Here is a 12,562-nt window from a genome sequence, read left to right on the forward strand (position 1 = left end):
AAAGCATTTTTGACATCAAGTTGGTAAAGAGGCCATTGTCGAAGAGCGGCCATGGCAATGAGTAGACGAACAGAGGTCATTTTTGCCACTGGAGAAAAAGTATCACCATAATCCAAACCAAAAATTTGTGTGTAGCCTTTGGCAACCAGTCGAGCTTTCAGACGATCAATTGTGCCATTAGGGTCAACCTTGATAGCATACACCCACCTGCAACCAACAACAGACTTTCCAGATGGTAATTGGACAAGCTCCCAAGTTCCACTTTTCTGTAAAGCACTTAACTCATCCAGCATAGCTTGACGCCAGCCAGGATGAGTTAAGGCATCACCCATAGATTTAGGAATTGACACAGAAGAAATGGATGAGAGACAAGTGTAAAAAGATAGAGATAATCTGTGGTAACTAAGAACAATATAATGGGGGGAAGGGTTACGGGTAGAGCGTATACCTTTCTCAACCGTTTAAACATTTCATGGCTTCTCATGGCATTCTTCACCAAACCTCATGTGCCTATACCCCTCAACAAAATGGGGTGGCTGTACGCAAGAATAGACACCTTATTGAAACAACTCGTACCCTTCTCATTCATGGTCAAGTACCCTCACGTTTTTGGGGTGATGCTGTTCTCACGACATGTTATCTTATCAACCGCATGCCATCATCCGTCCTAGATAACAAAATTCCTCCTTCTATCTTATTTCCTCAAGACCCTCTACATCCATTACCTGTTAGAGTTGTTGGGTCTAGAAGTTTTGTTCATGATTTTAGTCCTGGTCTTGATAAGTTATCTACATGACAAGGAAGAAATCAAGGACTTGCTACCAGTGATATGATCGGTGGCGCCTGAGTCAAGGACCCAAGATCCGAGAGAGTGAGTCAGACCAACAAAAGGAGTACCTGTGCGTATAACAGAAGCAGATGTAGTGGAACTAGAGTGCTGACGGTCCTCATACCATCTGAGAAATTCCTGAAAGAGTACAGGGTTATTTATGGTATTTGATGAAGTAGGATGGTCTGCAAACGGTGATCGGAGAGGTGGATCAGAATTAGCCATTGCTATAGGTCGAGGAGGACGTCCATGAAGCGCATAACATCTATCAATTTTGTGGCCTAGCTTGCCATAGTGGTTACATTTTGGACGTCCTTTACCTGGCTGGCGAGACCGACTCCGATCATCAAGTTGGGCAGCCATGGAGAGGGAGAAACCCTAAAAAATCCAAAGTGCTCCGATTGACGCAACGACAACAGATCCAGAAAGAGGACGAGGAGGCGATCACGACGGTCCTGGTCGGTGGCAGATCTCGCCGGCGACGCAATGGCACGCGCGGCGGATCTGGTGACCTTTGCGGCGGCGCGTGGAGGCGCGTGGATGGTCTGTTCGCCGCGATCTTTGTATCACGGTGGTCGCCCGGCCGAGACGATCCGGATGGTATGGTCGCCGGTCGATTCTGGAACTCCGGCAGCGACGACGACGATGGGTACCGGAGACTGTGGAACTGGCTGGAACAAAACCTAAGCTCTAGATACCATATGAAATAGTAGAGAAGATTAGGAGAAATCTCCCTTATGTGTTTAGCATTCACATAGGGTAGTTTATTTATAATGTAAGATAAGGGTTAAACCCTAAATACAGAATGGGCTAAGCCCAATTAACATAAACACACAACTTAACATCTAACAGTGAGAGGACAAGCAGAACCAAATGGTCTTACAGTTACAGTTACAGTCAAAGGCCGAACGGTCTTACAGTCAAAACGGTCTCCCAGTCATTGGCCGAGCAGTCCGATGCCATGCGCTATAGCCCAAACCGATCGGGAGTGGCCGAGCAGTCCGAGGCCAATCACCTAGGTCGATCGAGAGCCGCCGAGAGTGTGGGGTCAGTATGGAACAACCGAAATCTGCCTTACTTAGAATGCCTGAAACGGAGAGAGGAAAGAAGAGAGGAATTTCTGCAGGACATCAAGAAAGCAAAGCAACCCTCAAATAAAGGAGAAAATTCAATACACACCCAACCTTCAAAGAACCTGGAAGACAAGACAGAATAGGGGTTCAAGTCCTGGCAGCAAAAATCCAAGATTTTTTCTTGGGAAGATCTTGCAGCAACTCTATCAAGGGTTGTTAATGCGAGCCGAACGGTTGAAGGGAACAAGAGCCGAACGATTGAAGGTTGGGGGAGGGAGCCGAACGAAATAAAGGCAGGGGGAGCGAGCTGAACGGTAGAAGAAGTTATTTTACAGGGAAGAATAAGAAGCTCCTCACCTTCAAGGAAATAATAAAGACATGAAAATGGTCCCATAAATTCTGTCTCTCATTTCGCCCACCACCAAACCTCCAGACCTGAATTGGAGGGCAGTAGCCAGTGGGTGCCTTTCATATGGTAACACGATGAGGAAGAGGAGCCCGAAGATCAAGCTTCACGGTTCCAACCTTGAGAACAAGGTTGTTCTGCAGCGGGGTGTAAGGTTAGGATCTAGGATGATAGGATAGATTGGGTTTAGGAGTTAAGGGTGTGCGGGTGTCGGTTGTAAAAAGGAGAGCGGGTCAGAGCTGCTATAAATAGAGCTCTTGTAACTCTGTAGAGGGCATTGAGTGTATTTTGTGTAAAGTCAGGTCTTTAGCTTGTAGAGGGAGGTTATGCTCTCAACCAGGGAGGTTATGCTCCCAACCCATTCTTTGTAAAGAGGATTCTTTTACTGTGAATAATAGAAAAACCCATTCTTCCATTATTGTTTCTATCTTTTGAGTGTGTTTTTGTTAGGTTCCAAACCCAGGTACCTGACATATTGCATAATCTGTCTGGTATATACATACTCTTATTTTTCAATAGCAGTTCATAAATTTCTTTCCATTTTCTTTTGTTTTGCATAATACTTTTTTACTCTAAATAATAATATCAATCTCTTCACTGGTTGATTAGGGCTTTCAGGGTTTCTTATCTACTAAATTGTTTGTGACCTATGTTTCTATTTATTTTCTTCTTTCAACTGGTCTTCCCCTACATCTATTTTGTAATTTTTCAGGGTGAAATTGGGCGCCGAAGTGGAGGTGATAATGTTCTAGAGCGAGAGGGCCATGCTGTTTCTGCAGGATTTGCACTGGGTCTTGTTGCACTGGGTATTAGCGCTTAAATAAATTGCAGGTTTTGGATTTTGGTTTCAGTTTTCTGTTGTTTGTCTAACCAAAATATGTTTGCCTGAAGGACGGGGGGAAGATGCACTTGGTTTCATTGACACGTTTGTGAATTGCCTGTTTCTCTACATTGGTGACAAAGTACACAATGTAATGGAATTCACAGATTTTCCCATCTTTTTTTTTCCTTCCTTGCCAAGAACTTCTGTCTTTTTGTTCTTTAGCAGTTAAAATGAGTCTTAGTTTTGAATGTACGCAAAATATCATGCGGTTGTGATCCTGTCTTCTGGCACTTTAGGACTAATAATGTGTATAATCTATATAATGATTAACTACTTCTGCAACAGGAGAGACCTCATTTTTCAACAGTCTCAATGGACGAATGTCGTGGCTCTGCACAGGTTCAGAGAATTCAATTCATGATTTATTTTTCCACAATGAAATAAAATTGTATGAGCTATTATAGTTAGGACACTCTTGCATAATTATTTTAAACATTTGTATTTGTTGTAGATGATGGATGGGACAACGGTCAATATTGATGTCACAGCACCTGGAGCCATCATTGCCATTGCTTTGATGTTTATGAAGGTGCTTCTGATGAACACACTCTACAATAAGTAATAGATATGGCAACGAAGTCTTTATCTGCTGCAATTTAAGTTGCTTCCTAACTTTCTAACTTTGGTCTGTATTCTTTTGGACAGACAGAATCTGAGGCTATTGTGTCTAGGCTCCCAATTCCCAATACATTTTTTGATTTGCAGTATGTGAGACCTGACTTTATAATGCTCAGAGTCATTGCTCGAAATTTAATAATGTGGAGCAGGTTTGTACTAGTTTCTTTAGGTTGTTGCAACAATCTACTTGAACCTGTTTGACACCCTTTTGATCCATGTTTGCTGCATATGTTTTGTAGGGTTCATCCCTCAAAAGATTGGGTTTGGTCTCAAATTCCTGAGATTGTCAGATGTGCTGTTGAAGGGATCGGAGGTGATGACAATGACATTGACGATATGGATGCTGAGGCTTTTATACAGGCCTATGTTAATATAATAGCTGGAGCTTGTATATCACTTGGTAATGTGTTCATTAGTCTTCATACTCATTTTATGATAAGTTTAAGAGAGTGCTTGTATGTTGATATCATACAAATTCTTTGCATGAAAACATTAATCATGCTACTGAATGAAATTATTTAAATCTCCATTGCTTCTATTGTCCTAGATATATTTTCTTATCCAAAGTTCCATCTATCTTTCTTACCACTCTGTGGTTGTGGTGCTGTTTGGTCTTTGTCTTGAAGTGTATTTTTAACCATGTTAGGACTGGTGTTTGCTGGCACAAGAAATGAAAATGCGCAGGAATTACTTTATGAATTTGCTATTTACTTTCTTAATGAGGTCAGTACAGATTTACGTAACCTAACTCTCCAATGCAAGCTAAATGATTGGTTCTAAATGGTTTATATTTTGTTTTGCAGATCAAACCTGTATCTCCTACAAGTGGAAAGGTTTTCCCTAGCGGACTCTGTCATCACATTGATAGGGGCACATTGGAAACATGCCTTCACCTTATTGTTCTATCTCTATCTGTGGTGCCTGCTTTCTCCTTCTGCCAGTGTCAATTAATTGTTTATTAATATCATGTGTAAAATTCTATGTTTAAACTTCTGTATACTAGGTGATGGCTGGGTCAGGACATTTACAGACCTTTCGGTTGTTGAGATTTCTAAGGAGCAGAAATTGTGCAGATGGGCAGTCAAGTTATGGCATTCAGATGGCAGTAAGTTCTGCAAGTTTCCTTACTGTTTTGTAAGTTTTATTTGAGGAGATAAAATAGTGAATATCAAAGGGGTTGGGTATTGAACTACCCTACCTTAGGTGGTGGTTTGGTACCATCATGCTAAAACAGCTATTGATCTTCAATTTGTCTTTTTATTGCATGCCCGCAAGTATTCTGTCTTTCTGTATATACGAATATTTCTCTATGTTTTAGACATATAGAATTGTGCTTTAGCTAGAAGAATCAGTGAAAAGTATTCTTCAATCATTTGGTGTCTGGTGAACCAAAAAGTCTATGCTTTGTAATCATTAAATGTATATTAAGTTTCTTCTGCTTGTGCTTTATTATAAACATCAATAGACAAAGGCTTATGGAGATTCAAATAGCTTTTATTATAATAGTAATATCGAATATCTCCTTGGAATTCATACATTCCTGTACTTCATTTGGTAAAACAATTTTTACATCATTACATGATCTATATTCATGCGACATCTTGTATTTGCTCAAATTATTTCTTTTTCATACAAGTTTGATAATTAGCTTTCCTCTGTTTGCCTTCTGTTTTTTCTTTTTTCTTTTTTTCCTTTTTTGTAAACCTGTTGTCTTAGGTAAGCTTAGCTACTGGTTTCTTGTTTCTTGGTGGTGGAATGAGAACATTTTCGACAACCAACCATTCCATTGCTGCTTTGCTAATTACTTTATATCCACGTTTGCCAACTGGTCCGAATGATAACAGATGCCACCTTCAGGTATGTCAGATTGGTGGAACTACTGTAACTTGTGATAAAAGCTTATATGTTCATTAGTTTACAGTTGGAAATAATTTTCTGAAAAGAGTTTTTTTGGAAGGCATTTCGCCATCTATATGTACTTGCAACAGAGGCACGATGGATTCAAACAGTTGATGTTGACACGGGTCTGCCTGTTTATGCTCCTCTTGAGGTCACTGTCAGAGAAACTGAGCATTATGCAGAATCCAGCTTTTGTGAGGTCACCCCTTGCCTTCTGCCAGAAAGATCAATTGTAAGTATGAATGTCTGGGTGGTGTCTATGAATGAAATCTGTGGGGAGCTTTAATTTGTCCTATTCAGTTAATCTTTTTTTTTTGTTTCACATTTCTTTTGTTTCTGATTGAATTCACTTTTATTTGATAGCTTTGTGTTGTAATTTGAGATAATATCTTTAGAATCTTCCTAACTAGAGGAAATAGATATATAATCTTTATTTTATTTTACTTTCCTAGTTTCCCTATTTCTCTTTATTTTACTTTCCTAGTTTCCCTATTTCCCTCTTTAGGAGAATTAGATTATTACAAATAGAAAGTACCAAAATGTATTTTTTATGATTGAGAATAATAAATAAGTCTTATTTTCCATATGGTATCAGAGCTTGTCTAATCCGCTTCTGCTGTCTTTGCTGTTTGCTGGCGGTGACCGCCATGACCGTCGGCGGCTCCCTAAAAGTCTCTTCTTTAACATACGTTTTTAATGGGCTCCAATTGCCCTAGTCAAGTTCTACCTTAGAATTCTAGCTTTTTCTCCAGCATTACCAACACGTCTGTCCTTCTGATAACAGCTACACAAAACTGTGCTTCCAGAATCTGGCCTAGCTATAAGCTATACTTCCAGAGTTCAATCTGACATAGCTATAAGCTATACTTCCAGAGAGTTGAATCTGACCTAGCTATAAGCTATACTTCCAGAGTTGAATCTGACCTAGCTATAAGCTATACTTCCAGAGAGTTGAAGCTGACCTAGCTATAAGCTATATTTCCAGAATTTGTCTTAGAATGGGATTCCTCAGACCAGTAGCTGCACCTGTAGTTTAAGTAATGCCCATAGTTGGCATCTTCACTCACTTCCAATCAGAATCCTCGTTCATTGTATTTCGCTGTGCACCGCCGCTCTCCGCCGCCGGCCACCATCCACCGCCAGCCACCGTCGCAGTTTAGACCGGTGACCAGCGGATCTGGATCGTCTCTTCGAGCAACGGCCAACCGCGTCGGTTCCGATGGCTACTTCTCATTCACGTGCCGCCACGAGTGCCAAATCAGTCCAATAGTCGTCGCCGCCGCCGTCGTCATTTTCTCCGGCGAAGATAAGGGTTGGGTGCGCCTCAAAGAGCGCGACTCAACCCTGGTAATCCACCTCCCAGAAGCCTCTGCACGCGCCGCCTTTCTTCAGCTGATCTCGGGTGCGTGTTCGTCACGCGCCACCCTCCCGGTGTCGGAATCACACCGCGCCGCTGCCGGTCGTGTCGCCGGACCTCCATCTCTGTAATCTGCTCCTTCTGATATGTCACTTTAACGCCATCATCTCGCCACTGTACTGAATCGCTGGATATACTTCATGACCCGCTCTCTCAACAGGGAGACCTCTTTCGACGCCATCGCATCAGTTCTTTCCTCTCCATTACGAAGGGTTCTCTACCTCTCCATTCGTTTCTGTTTCTCGAGCAACAGTGCTTCGTTTTGCTGCTACCATAGTCGGCGCCGGCGCAGTCAGTCGCCATCACGACAGTCAGTTGTTGTAACCTCTGCAGTTTGTCGTTGTTGGCTGTTTGCCGTGAGGGAAATATTTTTCAGCCCCTGCAGAGAACTTCCTTCTTGGGCTAGAGTTTAGCCCATACTTCTCGTGATACAGTGTTAAGTATCACCATTTAGGAGTAGTCCAGCAGAGAACTTTGGACCTCCAACCTGTCTTTGGCCTTTTGATGCCATCATAAGTCCCAATCTTTATTGTAACAGCTCACTGAGAGTTGTTCTATGAGACCGCCCACTAATTTGGCTCGTTCGATGTTAGGGGTTTCAGATTTGTCCCCAAGTACAGATTGGTTCTCACCTGTTCTTCCACCTTTACATTCTGTCATTGACGTGCATATGCCGTTCAGTCGTGAGGGAAAGAAAAGTTTCAGCCGCTGTAGGGTGGTTAAGTCCCTACAGGTTTGTTGCTGTTAGCCGCTGCAGGGCAGCTCAGTTCCTGCAGGTTTGTTGCTATTCAGGACAGTTAAGTCCCTAAAGGTTTGTTGTTGTTAGGGAAGTTAAGTCCCTTAAGGTGTGTTATTGTTCAGGGTGGTTAAAGTCCCTACAGGTTTGTGGTTGTTAGCCTTTTAGTGCCGCTGCAGGGTAATGTAATCCCTGCAGGTCTGTTGTTGTTTAGGGCAGTTAAGTCCCTGAAGGTTTGTTGCTGTTTAGGGTAGTTAAGTCCCTACAGGTTTGTGGTTGTTAGCCTTTTAGTGCTGCTGCAGGGTAGTGTAATCCCTGCAGGTCTGTTGCTGTTTAGGGCAGTTAAGTCCCTGAAGGTTTGTTACTGTTTAGGGTAGTTAAATCCCTACAGGTTTGTGGCTGGCCTCCCATATGTTACTCATGGAAATCATGTTCTTGAAGTTTTGTTGTTGTTCGCCACTATTGATGGCAATCCAGTACCTGCAGTTTGTTGCTGTTCGCCACTGGAGGCCCTTCATCTGTTCTTGTAGTTTGTTGCTGTTTGCTGCTACAAGTCATCATCCATTTTTGATGGAAATCTCCCTCGTCCATTGCTGTCCAAGTTGAAGTTTCATGGTGCTAGTTCGCCCTCGTCCATTGCTGTCCAATTTGGTTTATTGACGTTCTCTACAATTGAGTTTGACTATTCCAAGCTTGGTTCATACAATCTTGTATGATCCAGCTTGAGGGGGAGTGTTGTAATTTGAGATAATATCTTTAGAATCTTCCTAATTAGAGGAAATCGATATATAATCTTTATTTTATTTTACTTTCCTAATTTCCCTATTTATCTTTATTTTACTTTCCTAGTTTCTCTATTTTCCTTTTTAGGAGAATTAGATTATTACAAATAGAAAGTATCAGAATGTATTTTTTATGATTGAGAATAATAAATAAGTCTTATTTTGCATACTTTGGACTTGTAAATTTCCTATTGTTGAAGCAAAGAAAAACATTTGTAGCCTTTTACAACTAATTTGTATTGGCATTGGTGGTTACAGTTGAAAAGGATACGTGTTTGTGGGCCTCGCTACTGGCCTCAAGTAATAGACTTTACTCCTGAAGGTACACATAAACTGTTTTGCTGTTTATATGATCTGTTAATTATATACTTCTTAATCAAGTAACTCCAATTGCCCATTGAATAACAGATAAACCATGGTGGAATTTTGGAGACAAGAATAATCCATTTAATTCTGGTATTCTTTTTATCAAAAGAAAGGTTGGAGCTTGTTCATATGTTGATGATCCCATTGGATGTCAGTCACTGCTATCACGTGCAATGCACAAGGTTGAAATTACATATTGTATGATGCTGCTAGACATGTTTATAATTTATTCAAGTGTTATATGCCCATTTTATTTTATTGCTTGATCTAGGTGTTTGGCCTGACAAGTTTGAAAGCATCTGATACAATCAGGGACATTCGTAATGGATCTGATTCTATCACAGTTGATCAGTTGGTTGGTACCTTCTCATCTGATCCTAGTTTGATTGCTTTTGCACAACTCTGCTGTGATCCCTCTTGGTATAATAGGTAAGCTCATATTTGTAGATTGTTTGTGTTAGGTTATGTTTTTATGTGTCTTCCATTCTAATTGTTTGATTTATGTAATATTTCTTAAATCTTTTGATGAATAATTAACAGTTTCATTTTATTTGACTTGCACAGAAGGCACAAATCTAAGTGTGGGTTTTCATATGCATACTTGAACTATCTGTGTAGAAAATTAAAAAAGGAAAGAAATTGTCAAGAAAGGAGAACACTGATTGCTCATCCATACTGTTAAATATAGTGAAGAAGATTAGGAGAAATCTCCCTTATGTGTTTAGCATACACATAGGGTAGTTTATTTATAATGTAAGATAAAGGTTAAACCCTAAATACAGAATGGGCTAAGCCCAATTAACAGAAACACACAACTTAACATTTAACACTCCCCCTCAAGCTGGAGCATATAAATTATATGTTCCCAGCTTGTTACAAAGATAGTCAATTCTAGGTCCTCGTAAGGACTTGGTGAATATGTCTGCCAACTGGTTGCTTGAGTTAACGAACTCAGTCTTGATATCTCCGGATATGATTTTTTCTCTAATAAAATGACAATCAACTTCAATGTGCTTGGTTCTCTCATGGAAGACAGGGTTAGAGCTAATATGAAGAGCAGCTTGATTATCACATATAAGTGTCATGTGAGTGGCATCTCCAAATTTCAATTCATTAAGTAATTGTTTAAGCCACACAAGCTCGCAAGTAGCAGATGCCATAGCTCTATATTCTGCTTCTGCGCTGGACCTTGCCACAACACTTTGCTTCTTACTTTTCCAAGATATCAGGTTGCCACCAATAGAGACACAATATCCAGAAGTAGACCTCCTATCAGAAGGGGAACAAGCCCAATCAGCATCTGAATAGCAAACGATTTTTGTATCGTTGTTAGGGCCATATAGCAAACCTTTTCCAGGTGATCCTTTAATATACTTCAGTATGCGAACAACTGCATCCCAATGTTCTTCACATGGGGAGTTTAGAAATTGACTCACCACACTAACTGCGAAGGAAATGTCAGGACGCGTAACAGTAAGATAGTTTAATTTACCAACTAATCTTCTGTACCGTTCAGGATCTGAGAAAGGCTCCCCCTGATTTGGTAGGAGTTTGATGTTAGGGTCCATAGGTGTCTCAACAGATTTACAGTTCATTAACGCTGTTTCCTCCAAGATGTCTAATGCATACTTCCTCTGAGATATGACAATACCATCATTGGATTGTGCTACTTCAATACCCAAAAAGTACCGGAGTTTGCCGAGATCTTTGGTTTGAAAATGATGACAAAGGTGTTGTTTCATCTGAGAGATGCCGAGATAGTCACTTCCTGTGAGAATAATATCATCGACATACACTATTAAGTAAATACATCCAGCACTTGAGTGGCGATAGAACACTGAATGATCTGCTTCACTGCGAGACATACCAAATTGTTGAACAACACAGCTGAATTTACCAAACCAGGCCCGAGGAGATTGTTTTAGGCCATATAAGGATTTGCGAAGACGACATACCAATCCAGATGACTCCCCCTGAGCAACAAAACCAGGCGGTTGCTCCATATAAATTTCTTCATGCAAATCACCATTTAGGAAAGCATTTTTGACATCAAGTTGGTAAAGAGGCCATTGTCGAAGAGCGGCCATGGCAATGAATAGGCGAACAGAGGTCATTTTTGCCACTGGAGAAAAAGTATCACCATAATCCAAACCAAAAATCTGTGTGTAGCCTTTGGCAACCAGTCGAGCTTTCAGACGATCAATTGTGCCATTAGGGTCAACCTTGATAGCATACACCCACCTGCAACCAACAACAGACTTTCCAGATGGTAATTGGACAAGCTCCCAAGTTCCACTTTTCTGTAAAGCACTTAATTCATCCAGCATAGCTTGACGCCAGCCAGGATGAGTTAAGGCATCACCCACAGATTTAGGAATTGACACAGAAGAAATGGATGAGAGACAAGTGTAAAAAGATGGAGATAATCTGTGGTAACTAAGAACAATATAATGGGGGGAAGGGTTACGGGTAGAGCGTATACCTTTACGGAGGGCAATAGGCAAGTCAGACTCATTTGCTGGAGCCGGAGGAGACACAGGAGGCGGCACTGGAAGTGAGTCATGAGGGAGACAATTGCGGCGACTATAAACCTGAAGGGGTGGTGGTGAAGGACGATCCTGTGGTGAATGAGAGTCTAAAGGAGGAGACAAAATGGGTGGGGCATCACCAGGAGGATCACATATAAGAGGAATATCAACAGTAACAGGGAGAGGTACAAAACTAGAAGATAGATGTGTAAAGTAAAAAGAAGATTCATCAAAAGTGACATCAGCAGAGATAAAATGACGATTGAGGGAAGGGGAAAAACACTTATAGCCCTTTTGTGACCGTGGAAATCCTAAGAATACACATTTGTGAGACCTAGGAGATAACTTATCAAGACCAGGACTAAAATCATGAACAAAACATGTAGACCCAAAAACTCTAAGAGGTAATGGATGTAGAGGGTCTTGAGGAAATAAGATAGAATGAGGGATTTTGTTCTCTAGGACGGAAGATGGCATGCGGTTGATAAGATAACATGCCGTGAGAACAGCATCACCCCAAAAACGTGAGGGTACTTGACCATGAATGAGAAGGGTACGAGTTGTTTCAATAAGGTGTCTATTCTTGCGCTCAGCCACCCCATTTTGTTGAGGGGTATAAGCACATGAGGTTTGGTGAAGAATGCCATGAGAAGGCATAAAATGTTTAAACTGTTGAGAAAGGTATTCACGGCCATTATCACTGCGTAAAGTGCGAATAGAAACCCCAAACTGAGTTTTTATTTCATTGAAAAAAGTTTGAAAAATAGAAATCAACTCAGAACGATTCTTCATGAGAAACAACCAAGTACATCTTGAATAGTCATCAATAAAGGTAACAAAATACTGAAATCCTAAAGTTGACTTAACACGACTAGGTCCCCAAATATCAGAATGAACCAATGAAAAGGGGGATGATGCTTGTTGTGAAACACTACGAGGAAAGGAACTACGAGTATGTTTACCTAACTGACAAGACTCACATGACAAACTTGATAATTTGGACAGACTAGGAACAAGTTGCTGTA

General features: G+C 40.9%; 1 protein-coding gene across 2 annotated transcripts in view; it reads left to right on the top strand.

The window, feature by feature from the left end:
* LOC108338127 (anaphase-promoting complex subunit 1) overlaps positions 1-12,562 on the top strand; it is a 45,997-nt gene that overhangs the window by 25,066 nt on the left and 8,369 nt on the right. For both annotated transcript variants that reach the window (XM_017574849.2, XM_052881017.1), the window contains 14 exons: positions 3,021-3,114; positions 3,200-3,279; positions 3,477-3,530; positions 3,643-3,720; positions 3,837-3,958; positions 4,049-4,209; positions 4,456-4,532; positions 4,613-4,726; positions 4,813-4,914; positions 5,526-5,666; positions 5,767-5,940; positions 8,902-8,965; positions 9,052-9,191; positions 9,281-9,438. In XM_017574849.2, the coding sequence (XP_017430338.2) occupies positions 3,021-3,114; positions 3,200-3,279; positions 3,477-3,530; positions 3,643-3,720; positions 3,837-3,958; positions 4,049-4,209; positions 4,456-4,532; positions 4,613-4,726; positions 4,813-4,914; positions 5,526-5,666; positions 5,767-5,940; positions 8,902-8,965; positions 9,052-9,191; positions 9,281-9,438 (1,559 nt within the window). The remainder of the gene's footprint in view (positions 1-3,020; positions 3,115-3,199; positions 3,280-3,476; positions 3,531-3,642; positions 3,721-3,836; positions 3,959-4,048; positions 4,210-4,455; positions 4,533-4,612; positions 4,727-4,812; positions 4,915-5,525; positions 5,667-5,766; positions 5,941-8,901; positions 8,966-9,051; positions 9,192-9,280; positions 9,439-12,562) is intronic.

Source organism: Vigna angularis, chromosome 7, assembly GCF_016808095.1.
Source record: "Vigna angularis cultivar LongXiaoDou No.4 chromosome 7, ASM1680809v1, whole genome shotgun sequence".
Classification (NCBI taxonomy): Eukaryota; Viridiplantae; Streptophyta; class Magnoliopsida; order Fabales; family Fabaceae; genus Vigna; species Vigna angularis.